At 39.2% G+C, this 17,744-nt stretch overlaps 1 protein-coding gene across 2 annotated transcripts in view; it reads left to right on the top strand.

Annotated features, from left to right (window-relative positions):
* The window catches only part of TTC26 (tetratricopeptide repeat domain 26), a 65,183-nt gene that overhangs the window by 12,023 nt on the left and 35,416 nt on the right, over positions 1 to 17,744 (top strand). For both annotated transcript variants that reach the window (XM_036760105.1, XM_036760106.1), the window contains exons 3-7: positions 1,297 to 1,389; positions 3,032 to 3,146; positions 6,021 to 6,070; positions 11,193 to 11,338; positions 12,000 to 12,171. In XM_036760105.1, coding sequence (XP_036616000.1) covers positions 1,297 to 1,389; positions 3,032 to 3,146; positions 6,021 to 6,070; positions 11,193 to 11,338; positions 12,000 to 12,171 — 576 coding nt within the window. The remainder of the gene's footprint in view (positions 1 to 1,296; positions 1,390 to 3,031; positions 3,147 to 6,020; positions 6,071 to 11,192; positions 11,339 to 11,999; positions 12,172 to 17,744) is intronic.

Raw genomic sequence — 17,744 nt, 5'->3', positions numbered from 1 at the left:
GAGGCCTCCCTGGGGAGTTAGGAAGAGCCTGGGACACCAGAGACATTGGTTTGTGCCTGGTGGCCTCTGAGGTCCTTTCCAACTCAAGCATCCCATCCCCTTAGCCGCTGCAGGAGCTTTTTTCTCCTTCTCCTCTAAGAACTGAACTTAATTGCATGTATTATTTCTACATAATGAATTCCAAAAGGGATTTGCATGCTCGCGTCATCCTCTTGGTCCCATTTGGTGGCTGCTTGCCCTTGACTACGGTTGCTCTTGCTCTGAAATTTGCCTTTACTAATTATGTTTCTGAATGGTAAACTGTAAAAGCCATAATCTTTCATTTTGGCAGGCTGGCTTAACTGTTTTCAGACAATATACTTTGTTGGAGGGATGTTGTTTGAATGTTGAGAAGTGGCTTAATGTTGGGATAGAATATTAATAAAATAAGATTAAGCCTCTTCAGTATGTAGAAACAAAGGCCAAGAGGATATGCTCTAAATTGATCAATGACTCTGAATGTGGGTAGGCACAATCATCAGGTACTGAAACTAGAGAGAATACTTTGAAGCTTGAAAAAAGCAAATTTAAATAAGATTGTTCTATTTTACATGGAAAGGAGTAAACTTATAGAAATATGAGCTACAGTTACTTTGTCTCTGGCCTTTTCTATAAAATGAAGCAATAGTCTAGTGATCTCTGAAGTCCCTTTTAGCTTTGTAGCCTGATATCCTAAAATGAAATATGAATGAGCTTAAATAAAGTTTTCATAATCTGAGTGTGCTAAACACATAATGGGTTCTTGGTGGATAATATAACATTTAGAATATGTTCTTTAACATTTTGCAATCAACCTTGCCTGCCAAAAAATCCTTTTCTTTGTACTACTGTTTAAAATTGATTACTGGACCAGAGGACACAAGGTCTGAGCCATTTATGGAAGTTCTTATGTTCTTTTGTATTGTATGGTCTAGTGGGAAAAAGCCATGGGCCAAGAGCCAGGAGATCTGGGTTTTATCCCAGTTTTACCATAAACCAACTATATGGTCTAAGGTAAGTCATGTGATTTCTCTGTACCCTACTTATTTCATCTCACAGAATTGTAAGGATAGTAGATGTATTTTCTAAGTAAAAATCAATACATAAATAAATGTAATGATAATAGTGATGATTTTACCAGAATATAATTTTAATTAAAACTAAAAGTTTTACCTTCAGCGTCTATAATTCATTACTGTCAAGTGAAAATTTACCTTAATATTTTTTAAAAGGATTTAACTTTCAATGTTTATTTCACCATATCATTAAATCTTGAAGTTCAAACGTCATGTGGGAGAGCAAGATGAGGATGCTGATCTGTGGATTGGATATTGTGCGTTTCATCTGGGTGACTACAAGAGAGCTTTGGAGGTTAGTAAAGAAATAATTTTGAGTTGTGGTTTCTTCTTAGAAAGTCTTTGGGAGAGTTTCATCTGAAGAAAATCTTTATTTCTATGTACTTTGCTAGACTATTTTCTTGCCTGAGGAAGTCAGAATTTTATCACTTGATACTTATTCAGATTTCTTCATTTGAAACTTTATTCTTTGTGTAATATATTTACTTTTTGAAGCATGGTTATCTTCTGAATGATTCTGTTTGGTTATTTCACGTTATATGTGGTCAGTGTCTCTAATCTATAGGATTCTAGCTCAGAATATAAGCACTGATAGTGTGTGGGGTTTGGTAGCTATTTGTCACATATTTTAAAGTTTATAGAACCATTTGATCAATTGAGCATATGTCTTGGTCTTTAGGTACAGCATAGACTATTTGAGAAGTCTAATAGTTGGTGTAGGGGCCTTAAGAATTAAGTGGAGACTTAATTAATTAGTGGGGACTTAATGAATTAACTGGGCTGAAGAATAAAAGGGACCAGGACAAACAAGATGGCTGTAGATGTTTCAGGAAAACACCTGTTGAACTGAATTGACTGGAACAGGTTAGTTAGTTACTTGTGGAGGCTGGAGAAGAAGGGGAAGATAGGCCTAGAAACATCATAAAGAAAACAAATGAAACACTGACATTTGGAAAAGAGGTTTAAGAAATTGAAATGTTATCTGAAAAACATAGTTGGCAACATGAATTTCAAAACGTGACCTTGGTGGAAAATAAAATCTCTTTATGCAATAAATTACTGATCAGCAGCATGGCATAGTGGATAGAGAGCCCCCTGAAACCAGGGCAACAAGGGTTCGAGTCCATGCTTCTGCCACATGGTGGCAGTGTGACCTTGGGCAACTCCCCAAGACTGTGCATTACAGAGAGGGTCCTGACCAGGCTTTGGAGGAGTCTTCTCATCTGTGAGTCTCCATACCAATAAAATCTGCCACAGCTCCAGGTTCTTTCCCTAACTCTAAGAACTTGTGCAAGCAGCATTATTTATGCTCTCTACCTCTTAAGGGGTCTGAACTGAGAAGATAGAGGCATTCTTTGTGTACTAGAGGGCTCACATCTTGAAGTTAAATTAGGACCAGGCTGGTGCTTGGAATAAGGAAAACCTGTATTCAAATCCTGCTTCACACACTAGCTGGGTGATCATCTGCAAGTCATTTAACCTATCTGAACCTCAGTTTCCTTGTCTATAAAATGAGGATAATGATGCAGGTAGCATCTACCTCATAGGTAGGGTTGTTGTGAGGCTCCAAGTTGATCATGTATGTAAAGTGATTTGCAAATTTTGAAGCATTATGAAAGTATTAGCTATCATTATGACGTCTCCTTCTACAAAAGGAAAATATCTTCACAGCCTCCCATTTGTATAGCTTGTTGACCAGACCAAAATTTTTAGCAACCTGACATCTCTACGGCTTGTGACCCCAGATCAGTTTCAGAAGAGGAGAAAGATTGGGTGAGTGGGGCAGCACTCCTCCTAGAATTAGGTAGGTTGCACTCTAGCGTGCTGCTTTACCGTTCAGGGAAAGAAAAGCACAAGGGAATCTGTGATTTCCTAAAAGGTAAGTTTCTTTCCTGCTTTATTACTTAAATATAACAATTTAACATCCTGCATTTCAGGAATATGAATCTGTGACAAAGGAAGAGGGTTGTAATCCTGAAGTTTGGGTGAACTTGGCCTGTACCTACTTCTTTCTTGGGATGTATAAACAAGCAGAAACAGCAGGCTTTAAAGGTGAGATGAACCATTTAGTTATATTACTCTCTGTAGCAGCAATAGTTTTTGAGATTTTAAAACTTATTTTCCCCTCTTCCAAAGCGGAAACCAAATTACTTGATAAATCAGTAAGATTATGTATGTTTTATATAAAACCTAGTATGGATTTGTGTTGCTTTATGTTTTAGAAAGCTGATTTTTTCCTGTTTTTAAGCAAAGTACAGGTACTATTTCAAGGAGCTACCAGAATAATGGCTAACATAGCTTTTCCTATTTTACAGAGCTGTTGAAGAAAGAGAATTTTTCCAAGATTATCAGCCTACCAAAATTAAGCTTTATTTTTACTTCTCTAGCTCTGGCTAGCATCTAGGAGAAGAGGGAAGGGGCAGTATTTCTTCTTCCTAATTTAAGGAAATAGGAATTAGATGCTGTTAGAACAGAAAAGGGGGAATATGACTATGGAGGACAAGAAAGGGCAATGCTGCCTTTTCCCAGGCCCTTTCATAACAAGATATTACTGTTCTTTCTCTAAGCTGAATTTATTTGATCTATATATTGTGGTTGTCTTTTCTATAACTGCTTTATGCTTTTCCAAAAGGTAGGGTCAGAACTGGAAACTGAAAAAAGTCTTAACTACTTTGCTTACCTCCCAACCTGCATCCTTATAGTCATTTCAGAAGAACTATACTCAAGAGTATTCAGAGATGATGAGGGGTACACGTGTAAGAATGGGGGAAGAGAGAAAGAGTAGGAAAAGGTTGTGGAGGGTAGTTAGAGAAGAACCAACTGAAACTTAGGAAAGTCTAAAGACAGTTTGCCTGGCATAAGTTTATTTAACTTGGGGAAGATTATATTAAAGAATTGAGAGGGTTTTTTGGAAAGAATTTTAGTTCAAGTCTTTACAAAATTCTTAACAACTCCAGTTTACATTGACCTTGCTTTCCTTTTTCCATACTACATAATTTAGTATTTATACACTTACTGCCTTATATACTGTTCTCTAATTGTGTTTGTCGTTTGTTTTCGAGGGGACCCTGGCATCAGGGAAATGATGACAAAAGTTGCAGTTGACTTTGATTTGAGTGAGGGAGGACTGTGCAAGGTCACCAGCCTCACTTTCTCCTCCTGAGCTATCTGGATCCAGTGACCAAGATATTCATCAGGATGAGGGGAGATCCAACAGGAGACCCTTGCCCTTTTAGGTTAAGGCCTTTTCACGTACTCACTTAGAGTGAGGGAATGCCTATTCAGTGAATAGGCCTGTTTAAGAAGTTAATCAAGGGATGGCCCCTTTAATTAGAAAAAGAAAAAAAAATCTAGCTAGAAGGGGAAGACCCTCAGAGTTGCTGTTGCAAAGAGAAACAGTTACCATTGACATTCACTCTAAGCCAGGAAGGCCCAAAATACAGCCATTAAGTTGAGCTTGGGCAGGGACCTGTTGTGGTCCAATCTTTGAGCTTCAGAGTGAACTGAGTTTAAGGTTTTGGGAAGGAAGGAAGGAAGGAAGTCTAATTGTTTAATGTCATTCAGTAAACATTAGCACTATGTGCTAAGCACTCTGCTAAGCTCTGGGGATACAAATAAAGGTAAAGACAGTCCCTCAAGGTGCCCTCCAGGAGCTCCCAGGCTATGGGGAAGACAACATATAAATAACTATGTACAGTTAAGCCATATACAGGATAAATTGGAAATAATCAAGAAAGAGAAGGCACTAGAATTAAGGGGAATGGGAAAAAGCATCTTGTGGAAGGTGGTATTTTAGCTGTACTTTTAGAATGTTGGGAAAATCAGGAGTCAGAAATGAGGAGGGAGAGCACTTCAGGCATTGGGACAACCACTGAAAACGTCCAGACATGGAGCATCTTGTTTGAGGAACGACAAGGAGGCCAGTGTCATTGGGTTGAAGAGTATGTGGTAGGGTAAAAGGTGTAAGAAGACTGGAAAGGTAAGGGAGGCCAGGTTATGAAGGGTTTTGAAAACCAAGTGGATTTTATTAGACACTGAAGGTGATAGGAAGTTTGTTAGAGTTTACTGAGTAGAGAGTGATATGGTGAGACTTTTGCTATAGGAAGATCATTTTGACAGTTGAGTGGAAGGTGTTCTGGAACAAGGAGAGACTTGTGGCTGGGAGGCCAACCCTCAGGCTATTGCAATGAGTTTTTGTTTTCCAGCTCACTTGTAAGCTCCTTGAGAATAGGAATTCTGTCTAATACTTTTCTGATTTTCCTACCAGTGACTTGCAGAGTCCCAATAAAAAATTGTTGGTTGATTTTTTTTGAGAGTTTGTCTTCAAGCATAAGAAACAGAAAAGAAACTCTCCACGGAAAGACTGTGAGTCTCCTGTATATCTATCTCAGGAGTCTGGGATATCAGTATAAATGAATAAATGAAAAGCACTTGTTAAGTAATAGAGGGATTATATAAGATACTTAAGTGGTGGATAGAAAGGGATCCTTTTATGTAATAGGGATGGAAAATTCCAAAGAAAGAATATAGGGAAGAAGCCATAGGGCATAATACAAATGCATGTGCTGAAGTGACTGTGTCTTACTGCCAGTGTATGGTTTGGCATGGGCTGTACAACCTAAAGCAGAGTGTGATTGCTTTTTGCACTGGGCCTGGAGAGCTCTACTTTGGGCCACAGCAATAGTGTCTGATTAAGGGAAGCCAAGTCCAAGGTTTATCTCTTCTTTGGCTCTCTCTCTGCTAATGCTACCATAATGATTGAGGGCATGGACTGAAGGCAGCAAGATTTTTATTATTTCAAGATCTCTGAAAATCAGAGGTAGGAGTTGAAGAAGTACAACTCAGGGATTCTTCTATTCCATCAAAGGTATAAGTCTGATATGGACCATTCAATTCTCTTAACGGCTAGCCTGTATTTTCTTTCAGCTCCCAAAAGCCGACTCCAAAATCGTCTTCTCTTCCACTTGGCTCACAAGGTATTATATTTCTGCTTAATATGTGTACTTGCCTTATTTTTCCCTTTTCTATCTTACTTTTCCCTTCCATTATAAACATTAATAGAAAGCCTGCCAACTCTTGGTACTGAAATTTTTCACTGAATTTTCAGAACAAGTAGAATATGGACTATACTGCAAGGATGGGGAACCTGCCGCCTCAAGGCCACGTGTGGCTCTTTAGGTCCTTGGGTGTGGCCTTTTGACTGAGTCAAGTTTTACAGAACAAATCCTTTTTTTTTATTTTCTTTTTATTTTTAGTTTACAACACTCGGTTCTATATAATTTTGAGTTCCAGATTTTCTTCCATCCCTCCCCACCTCCCTCCCCAAGACGGCATGGAATCCCATATAACTTCCATGCATAACTTCGCATTGAATTAATTTGCACACTAATCAAGTTATGGAGAAGAATTATGACCATTGAAATGAATCATGAGAAAGAAGAAACAGGACCAAAAAAAAACCCAACCCAAAAACAAAAAGAGAGAAAAAGGAAAAAAAAGGGGGGGAAAAAGGTTAGCATGAAGTGTGCCTCAATCTGCATTCATACTTCATAGTTCTTTCTCTGGATGTAGATAGCATTCTCTATCGTGAGTCCTTTGGAGTTGTCTTTGTACCTTGTATTGCTGAGACAAGCAAAGTCTGTCAGGGTTGGTCCTCACGGAATCCATATGTCTGTGGTTGTGTATAATGTTCTCCTGGCTCTGCTCCGCTCACTCAGCATTATGTCGTGTAGGTTTTTCCAGGTTGTTACGAAGTCCATATCATCCCCATTTCTTATAGCACAATAGTATTCCATTACCTTCATCTACCATGGCTTGTTCAGCCATTCCCCAATTGATGGGCATCCCTTTGATTTCCAATTCTTAGCTACCACAAAAAGAGCCTCTATAAATATTTTTGTACATATGGGTCCTTTTCCCACTTGTGTGATCTCTTTGGGATACAACCCTAGAAGTGGTATTGCTGGGTCAAAGGGTATGAACCTTTTTATATCCCTTTGGGCATAGTTCCAAATTGCTCTCCAGAATGGCTGGATCAGTTCACAATTCCACCAGCAATGTAACAATGTTCTAATTTTCCCACATCCTCTCCAGCATTTATCATTTTCCTGTTTTGTTATCTTAGCCAATCTGACAGGAGAGATGTGGTATCTAAGAGTTGTTTTGATTTGCATTTCTCTAATCAGCAGTGATTTTGAGCATTTTGTAATATGCCTATAGATATCTTTAATTTCTTCCTCTGAAAACTGCCTGTTCATATCCTTTGACCATTTCTCAATTGGGGAATGACTTGTATTCCTATATAGTTGTCTCAGTTCCCTGTATATTTTAGAAATTAGGCCTTTATCAGCGACACTAGTTGTAAAGATTTTCTCCCAATTTTCTGCTTCCCTCCTAATTTTTGTTGCATTGGCTTTTTTTGTACAAAAACATTTCAATTTAACATAATCAAAATTATCCATTTTGCATTTTGTAATGCTCTCTATCTCTTGTTGGGTCATGAATTCTTTTCTTTTCCATAAATCTGATAAGTAAACTATTCCTTGCTCTCCCAAATTACCTATAGTATCAGCCTTTATTCCTAAATCATGAACCCATTTTGACTTTATTTTGGTATATGGTGTAAGATATTGGTCTATGCCCAGTTTCTGCCCTACCATTTTCCAATTTTCCCAACAGTTTTTTGAAATAGTGAATTATTAGCCCAGAAGCTGGCCTCTTTGGGTTTATCAAAGAGTGGATTGCTATAGTTGTTGACTTCTCCATCTTGTGTTCCTATCCTATTCCACTGATCCACAACTCTGTTTCTTATCCAATACCAGGTAGTTTTGATGACTTCTGCTCTGTAGTACAGTTTAATATCTGGTATGGCTAGGCCACCTTCTCTAGCATTTCTTTTCATTAATATCCTAGATATTCTAGACCTCTTGTTCTTCCAGATGAATTTTGTTATTATTTTATCCAGCTCTGTAAAATAATTTTTTGGTAATTCAATTGGTATGGCACTGAATAGATAAATTTAGGTAAAATTGTCATTTTTATTATATTAGCTCGGCCTAACCATGAGCAACTGATATTTTTCCATTTATTTAGATCTGACTTTATTCACGTGAAAAGTGTTTCATAATTATGTTCATATAGGCCCTGGGTTTGTCTTGGCAGATAGACTCCCAAATATTTTATAGTGTCTACAGTAACTTTGGAATCTCTCTTTCTATCTCTTGCTGTTGGGCTTTGTTAGTAATGTATAGGAATGCTGAGGATTTATGTGGGTTTATTTTATATCCTGCAGCTTTGCTAAAGTTGTTTATTATTTCAAGTAGTTTTTTACTTGATTCTCTAGGATTCTCTAAGTAAATCATCATGTCATCTGCAAAAAGTGATAATTTAGCCTCTTCTTTGCCTATTCTAATTCCTTCAATTTCTTTTTCTTCTCTTATTGCTACAGCTAACATTTCTAGTACCAAATTGAACAAATCCTTTTATTAAGGGAATTTGTTTGGTGAAGTTTGGATTCAGTCAAAGGGCAGAACTTAAGGACCTAGAGGGCCACATGTGGCCTCAAGGCTGCAGGTTCGCCACCTCTGGACTATAGCTATGCAGGATTGTTTCTTCCATTAATTTCCTTATCCTTATAATATAGTTGTAGGTGTTGGTATTTAATGTATTTGTGGAAGTAGTCATTAAGAAGATCAGTTTGAATCAGCTGTATTCTAAATTTCTATCACCCCAACTCGTTTTATTAAACTCGTATGATTATTACATTATCATGTAAGAATAATTTTAAATGCCTGATGACCAAAATTGAGACAAGTGGTAAATAGAGTCATCAGATCTGTTTTCCAGGCTACAATTTGAAAAATAGTAGTTGAGTCTATCCATTTATCACATTAAGTCAAACAAGTTGTTGTTTTTTTTTTTAATATTAAGTGCCTCGTATGGGTCAGGCATTGTATTAGTGCTGGAGATGTAAATACAAAAAAATTAACAATACCTATCTTCAAGTAACTTATGTTCTAGTGAGGGAGAAAACATGTGCATATATGAGTATATACAGAATAAGTAGCAACTAAATATGAGGTAGTTAGAGAGGGAGAGCCGTAGCAGCTGAGGAAGCCAGGAAAGGCTTTGTTTAAAAGGTGGTGCTTACATTGTATCTTGAAAGAAGTGAGGGATTCACTGAGGGAGAGATGAGGAGAGAGTGCATTCCAGGCACAAGGGTGGTCTGTGCAGAGAAGGGAAATGAAGGGCCATGTGTAAGGAACAGCTAGAAGGCCAGTGTGGCTGGAAGGTGAGCAGTATGAAGGCGTACTAGAAGGCACTAGCTAAGGCTAGCTGAGAGATTGGAATCAGGTTAGGAAGGGCTCCCAAAGCCAGAGGAGTGCTCTTTTATTTACAAGGAGCCACAGTAGTTTATTTAGTACAGGGGTAACATGGTCAGATCTGAGCTAAAGGAAAATTACTTTGGCAGCTGTGTGGAGGATGGATTTGGTAAGGAAGAGGTTGAGACAGGGATACCAATTAGGCCTTTGCAGTAATTTAGAAGAGTAATGAGCACCTGAACTAGGTTGGTTGATGACCTTTGAGTTTCCTTTGAGCTCTGAACCCTATGAGCCTTCATGAGAACACCACGTCAGTCCCTATTGCCTCTAGGATAAAATACAAATTCCTCAGCTTGGTATTTAAATTCCTTCACAGTCTGGCTTCAGCCTTCCTTTTTAGGCTTCTATGTTATTGCCTTTTACATACTGCCAAACTGACCTCCTTGCTATTCTCCAAATTCAGTATGTTATCTCCTGCCCTCATGACTTTGCTCACACTGCCTCTGATGATGAGAATGCACTCCTCCCACACCTCTACTTCTTGAAATTCTTGGCTTCCTTCATGAACCTGCTCATGGGCCACCTCCTACCTAGCCTTTGGGAATCCTCTGCTGATTCCCCTCATTGTTAGTGCTGTGTCCCTCCTCCTCAAAAAAAAATGTGTGTATGTATATACAGATGCATATATCATATGTAATATATATGCATATACATGTGTATGTTTATGTGTACACATATATATGTATGTGTATATGCATACACGCATATACATATACATACACACCTATCTATTTCTGGTTTTGTGTATTATGGGGTAAATAGAATGGAAAGTCCTGTAGAACACAGCCTGTTTTTCCTTTCCTTTTTTTATGCCTAGTTCCTCCACCTGGTAGGCATTTAGTAAATTCTTGTCGATTTAGATTAGATTGGATAGTAAGTGTGGAGCAGGAGCTTGAAGCCACGTCCACTCTGAGTGTTCACCTCATTTACTCCAACGGACTTTCTCTCATTTGAGTCTTTCTAGTGCAGCTATTATTGATTCATGCATCACCTTCTCTTTAACCCTCTTACTGTACTTAATGTTCGAGGAAACCTCCTAACAGATGCTTTATACTTCAGATATGAGGGAATAAGTGGTTTTTTTCCCTGTCGAGTGTCCTGGACTGTAGAAAGTAGCATTTTTCTGCTCTTCCTAAGTAAAAGATAAGTCTTCTTTTCAGTAACCAACTCAAACAGTAAATGCATAGAGCCAGGGCACTGCTTTAATCCTTAGGCGGCCTGCAGCCCCTAAGAGCCTCATGGAGAGGAGAAACTAGATTAAGAGCAGGGAACCTGGAGATTTATTCAACAAAGCAAACAATAAGAAATATGCCTTATTTTTATATTATGGCTAGTTAGTTGAGAGAGAACAATAGAGAGAATGTGAAAATGGAAACAAAAGGAAGAAATGAAAGGGAACAATGACAGAGAAGAGTACAACGTTGGAGTAGGGACAGAAGGATTAATAGACATATTTTACTCACACTTTATAGACTTGCATTTGCCAAGCTGATTCTTCTAAGGCTTTTCTTTTTTCTTTTCTCTTGTAAAGAAGGACAGAGAAGGAAGAGACAGAAAAAAAAATGAGAAACGTAGAAAGGGAGATGGAAAGAAAAACGCGGGAGAGTGAGAGGGAAAAGTGAAACTCTACCCTATGATAGCTGAATGCAATTGATTTCTACTTTGGTATTGTTAACAGTTTAATCTTACAAGTCTCCTCTATCATATTGTATCTTAGTTCAATGATGAGAAGAAATTGATGAATTTTCACCAGAATCTTCAGGATATCACGGAAGATCAGCTCAGTTTGGCATCGATTCACTACATGCGCTCTCACTACCAAGAAGCTATTGATATCTACAAGCGAATACTGCTGGATAACCGGTTTGTGCCCTACCTCGTCATCCTATTATTTTTGATAGAACACTATTTATAGAAAGAATTAGTTTTGTTGAAACCACATACCTTATGAATATGTATGTCTTCCTCGTTAGGTTTGGTAGTTATAGCATGATTATCTTGATATGGTAAAACTCTAGATGTTAACTTTAGGTCTTTGGACCCCATGTTTGAAATGACACCCTGTTAGGTGTCATCTCTTGGCTTCTTAATATTGAAATACAAATGTATTACATTGTAAAATGATTCTCCATTCCTCATTATGCCGCCTTCTGTTCATGAAAGATGCATAAACTGCCTTTTGACTTAAAATTGCTGTGGTGATCCCTTTACATTTTTTTGTCTGAACTTGTGATTTAATAGTTATATAGGACTCTCTGGTGTGGAGTTCAGCCCTATGTTTGTAATTTATAGTCTTTATAATTGCTTAGGGCACTGAGAGGTTAAATGATCACACAGCTATGTTTCAGAGGCAGCACTTGAACCCAAATCTATCTCACTTGAATGAAGGTCAGCCCTCTCCTTGCTCTACTTTCCGGCCTTGGTTTTATTCCATAGGGCCATAAAAATAATCCTGATGCTCTAACCTTACTTCTGTGCAGTAGTAGAATGTTGTATCCATGCTCTTACTTCTCTTATTTTTCAGGGAATATCTTGCTCTCAATGTTTATGTGGCTCTTTGTTACTATAAATTGGATTATTATGATGTGTCTCAAGAAGTGCTGGCTGTTTACCTTCAGCAGATTCCTGATAGCACCATTGCGCTCAACCTCAAGGCCTGTAACCATTTCCGTCTTTACAACGGCAAAGCAGCTGAGGTACTTCTGGAAATTTGCTTTTAACTTCATTCTTATTGAAAGTACTCTGCAAACATTTCCCAGGTGTTTAAGAACCCCTTTATAAAGGACATGTTCATGATTAGTGACATGTGATTTTGTCATTATCACAGTTGTACTGTGCCCAAATGTAGTAATGTTTCTGTGTGTCAGATTTCCTGAAGGGAATTTTCATTTATGTATTTTCACATGTGCTTAGCAGACTGTGGGTCGTTAAAATGTACTTGAGTGGTTTTGTTGTTTTTTTTTTTTTCAGGACAAATAATAATACCTTGCATTTGTGTAGCACTCTATATTTTCAGATTCCATTTAACAAACATTTATTAAGCAAGGCTTGGTGATAGGTCTTGAGGATATAAAGATGAAAAAAAGTCTCAGTCTCTGCCCTTGAAGGTTTAACAACAACAACCACTCATGTTTATTGAGCATTTTAAAGTTTAGGCATTTCAAGTCTTCCTATGCCCATTTTACAAATGAGGAGCCTGAGGAGAAGAGGCTCAGTGACTTGCAGAGTCACAGAAGCAGTAAGTCTTGGAGCTGGGACCCAATCCTGGGTCTCTCCAAGTGTTCCTTCCATTACACCACACTGCCTTGAACAGTCCACTGAGACCGATCTAACAAGTTGGAGTGGGAAGGGAAGTGAATAGGACAAAGTGCTCTCAAGAAATCTGAGGGAAGAGAAAATACCTTCATTTGGGAGCCTTAGAGAAGAGCAATTACTAAGCAGACTCTTGAAAGAGGAAAAAAGATCAGCAGGCCTAGATGAGGAGAATGGCGCATTACGGGCATGGGAAACACTCCCTTTGAAGGCCTTCGGGTCATCTTAACCAGCATTTATTCAGCAGCCTACTGTGTGCCCTGCATGAGGGATGCAAACACACTATGAAGAATGGCTTTTGGCTTCAAGGAGCTTATATTCCCCTGGGGTGGGAGTTGGGGGTGGAGTGTGTGCGTGTGTGTGTGTGTGTGTGTGTGTGTGTGTGTGTGTGTAGTTACTTGCACAAGTAAATACAAGGGATTTTAGAAGGGAGGAAACACCAACACTGAGGGATCAATATAAGTTCCCGTAAGAAGTGGCATTTTGGATGTGCCACAAGGGATGGTAGTGATTCTTAGCTGGAGGGGAAGAGGGGACGTGGGGTACGGTTTTACAAAGACATGGAAGCAGAGGATGAAGTGCATGATGGCAGAGTGAGATCAGGGAGCAATTTCTAGTCGGCATGGGATGCAATGTATGTATTAACTCCACAGGGAGAGGACTGAGGCGACGGCTAAGTTTATAGGTCTTTTTGTCTTGGGCATGGAAATCCAGCCTACTCTTGCCATCTTTGCATGCCATATCCTTCTTCCCTTGCCTTTTCTTGGACAAGATCAATATTTTTTACCTGTTGGGGTCTGGAGGGTACAGACTGAGCCACTGCTTGAAGGGGACAGGGTAGAGAGACCACCACACCTGGAGTCTAAGACACAAGCCTGACAGTTTGTACAGGATACCCGTGTGAAGGCTAGGGGTGTTTAGGGTGAGTAGAAGCTTTAAGGAGTGCAGCAATCTTCTGTGATTTTAAAAGGCTTTATTTAACTTTTGTGGAGGTGTTTATCTTCTTTTGTTCCATAGTTTTATTACCATCAACATGATGTATTTCTTGATTTGAGGTTGCTAGATTTGGGAAATTCTGTTGAAAACAACTACATCACCATCTTGCTGATCGTATAATACTTTACATTAATATACAGGAAAGAGAATTCATTGCATTAGAGATGTTCTCAATATGCTCAAATCTACCAAACTTGCAGGTGACATTCATACATTTTCCATAAAAAGAAAACTGCACATTATTTACATTTTGCTAATTATTTTCCCACCATCAAACAATTACCACCAACTTTGCTTACCAATTTCTTATAATCATAATATAGTGTAGCAGGGGTGGGGTTATGTGATGAACAGGGCTGTTCAGCCACACCTGTCTCACCCTGCCCCCCTTCCCTACTGACTCACTGCCTTGATTGGTTTCCTGGCATAAGAGCTCCTTCCCTGCTATGGAAAGTCCTCTCAAAGGAGCTGTAATTGTGGCTCTTCTCTTTGGTTCAGAGCCCCCAGCAGAGACAGCACTCTGGCAGTACACTGCAGTGTGTAATCTGTTATTTTTCTTCTGTAGTGACTCATCCGCCCTTGCCCCCTTGCTCCCTCCCAACCATATTTCCAATAAGTGCACCCAGACTAGGGTAAGTCTATGCTTAACATTGTTTGCAAAGACAAAGTGAATGTTTAAAGGAAGACTTTCTGCATACCCAGAGGGCTTAAAGGAATAAGTTTATTTGGTGGCTGCTGTGTGCCTGGCACTGTGCTAAGTGCTTTACAATATTTATTTCATTTGATCCTCACAACAACCCTGGGAGGTAGGTGCTATTATTCCCATTTTACAGATGAGGAAACTGAGGCAAACAGGGTAAGTGATGTGCTCAGGGTCACACAGCTAGTAAGAGTGAAGTTGGATTTGAAATCCCTCCTGACTCTAGGCCCAGAGCTCCAGCTACTGCGCCACCTAGCTGCTTAAGAAAAAGATACAGAAATACTACCTGGGGGGTCTGTAATGGAGGGTGGGCAGGTGGGGGAGTAGTTTAAGTGGTTCACTGCCTTAGCCTGTCCTAACATTCTTTGTGCTAAAATAGCTTGACTCCCAGAAACTTGGTCTGCCAGGTCTTCTGGCAGCTTCACGTGACTTGGCATAGTCTTGTCTTCTCTATGTCCTTGTAAGTAGTTGGGTTTCTCACCCAGTCTGAGACCTGCCTGGCTCTCTCAAACTGATCTTCCTGGGTGGCTGTTGTCTCTACCACCTCTCTCTTCAGGCTCAGTTGCAGTCCTCAGCTGGAGTATTGTGGTGCTTTTCAGAAAAATCAAGGACCTTTGCTAGCAGAAGCTCCCCCAGTTCAGCTTCCTTAGGGACTCATCTCTGGGGTCTGCCACCTTGAAGGTAGAAGAGCAGGTCATCCTTTAGGCTTTAGCCTCTTGTTAGGACAGTTCTTCTTGTAAAATGGCTGGGACCCCATCATGAGAGCCCTTATGCATCCTAATTTGTCCATTTCCCAAATCTGCATCTCTGCACGTTAGGTCACAACCAAGCAGTGATTTTTTACCCAGTAATCTCCAGACAGCTCTGGGGTTCAGGGTTCCTCAATTAAAAAACAAACAACAACAACAACAACAACAACAACAAAAAACCTCTTAGGCTTTCCTAATGGTCCATGTAAGTCGCAGAACATATACAGAGAAAAATCTATGCCATGGGGGCAAATTCATGCTTTCTGCTAGTTGCGTAATTTTTTTTCTTACATTTTCATATGAAAATGACTACTCAAGGCCTCATGTCCTTTACCAGGTGCAGGTGAGCTGAACAAAGTTTTATATGCTCAGCAAGGTACAAACTGATCCACTAGATTTTGAAAGGGCCTGCATCCCCTTTACAAGGTACAAATGCATTGTGAGTGTGAGGCACCCTTAAAATAGTCAGATTTTAATTGTTTTCCCTTTACCTGTTTCACCATAGAGAAGGTGTTATAGAGACAGAAAAAATATAAGAAAAAACAGAACATAGTGAGGCTGAGGGTGGAGTTTCAAGCAGTAAATGGTTAGTAAAGTCAAGAGAGATGAGGACTAAAAAAAGGCCTTTAGAGAGGCTAGCCAAGATGGCAGAATATAGTCAGCAAACCAAAATTCTACCACACATTCCCCTCCAAAGAAAGCTAAAATAACTTCACATTCGTAAATTACTCAAAATGAAATTTTGGAGCAGCAAACCTAAGACAACGTAAGAGATTGTCAGGAAAGGTCTGTAACCCTGGGTTGGGAGCAGGCTCCATGGCAGAAGCACCAGCCATGGAACTTGGAGGTGGCTGTGATGGCTACAGCAAGCAGCAGCAACTTCAGGAGTCTCAACCCAGAGACAATAAGAGAGTTGGACAGCTAGTCAGAAACAGATTACAGGTAGGACCCTTTGCTGGCACTGGGAATAGCTGGCACTGATTGGCAACTCTATTGCCCATATACAGTTCTAGGTTGCAATTCCAGGGTAGAGAGGAGTGCTTGTGATTAGTCTCAAAGGAGCAGGGGCTCTGGTCACAGTTCAAGGTAAAGAGGAGCCCTAGAACTTGTGGCCGCAAGGAAGAAGGGGCCCTTCCTACATAAAGACCAGAGTGCGGTCCAGGATGCCAGTGACCACAACTCTTCCTGGATCACACCACCTTGGATGGACCAAAAACTTCTAGATCCTCCACAACTAGCTCTGAAAACAGCAGCATGAAAAAGCCTGAAGCTTGGGACATGTCTTCCCACCCCCAAGTGAACAGAGTCCAATTTTAACATAAAGTTCAGAGTCAAGAAGTAGGTTGGAAAAATGAGCAAACAACACAACAAAAAGAATTTGATCATAAAAAGCTACTACAGTGGCAGGGAAGACCAAGACATAAACTCAGAAGAAGATAATGTGAAACAAAGCCCCAAAGAAAAATGTTCGTGGGACCCAAGTCGAACAAGAATTCCTGGAAGTATCAAAGAACAGAGTGGTAGAGGAAAAATTGGGAAAAGAAATGAGGGTGATGCAAGACAATTATGAAAAGAGAATTAACAGCTTTGTAAAAAGAGGTACAAAAAACTGAAGAAAATAGCTTTTTAAAAAGCAGAATTGGCCAAATGGAAAAAGAGTTACAAAAGCCCACGGAATAAAATAATTTCTTAAAAGTTAGAATTGGGCAAGTGGAAGCTAATGACTCTATGGGACTTCAAGAAACAACAAAACAAAGTCAAAAGAATGAAATATGGGAGAAAATGTGAACTATCTCATCAAGAAAACAAATTGGAAGATAGATTTAAGAGGATATTTTAAGAGGGATAATAATTGCAAAAAATAAAAAATACTTATCAATTGAAAAATTATTGGACTACCTGAAAGCCATAATTATAAAAAAAACCTAGATATTATATTTCAACAATTTATCAAGGAAAACTTCCCTGATATCCTAGAACCAGAGGGTAAAATAGAAATTCAAAGAATCCATTGATCACCTCCTGAAAGAGATCCCAAAATGAAGACTTCCATGAGTATTATAGCCAAATTCCAGGTCAAGGAAAACTATTACAAGCAGACAGAAAGAAGTAATTCAGACATCATGGATTGGTGGACTTGTGAGGTGTTCCAGCCATTCTGGAGAACAACTTGGAACCGTACCCAAAGAGCTATAAAACTGTATGTACCTTTTGACCCAGCAATACACTACTAGAGGGATTGTCCATTCAATTGGGGAATAGCTGAACAAGTTGTAGCATGTCATTATGATGAAGTATTATTGTGCTATAAGAAATGATGAGGGGGGAAGATCTATATGAACTGATGCAAAGTGAAATAAGAAGAACTGGGAGATCATTATACATAGCAACAGCAGTGTTTTAATGATAACAATGAAAGATCTGGCTACTCTAATCAACACGTTGATCCAAAATAATTTCAAATGACTCATGATGAAAAAGTGCTATCCATTTCCAGAAAAAGAACTGATGA

Source organism: Trichosurus vulpecula, chromosome 5 (assembly GCF_011100635.1).
Source record: "Trichosurus vulpecula isolate mTriVul1 chromosome 5, mTriVul1.pri, whole genome shotgun sequence".
NCBI classification, from domain to species: domain Eukaryota; kingdom Metazoa; phylum Chordata; class Mammalia; order Diprotodontia; family Phalangeridae; genus Trichosurus; species Trichosurus vulpecula.
The sequence above is the reverse complement of the archived record's forward strand: the minus strand, read 5'-3'. Positions and strand labels throughout refer to the sequence as shown.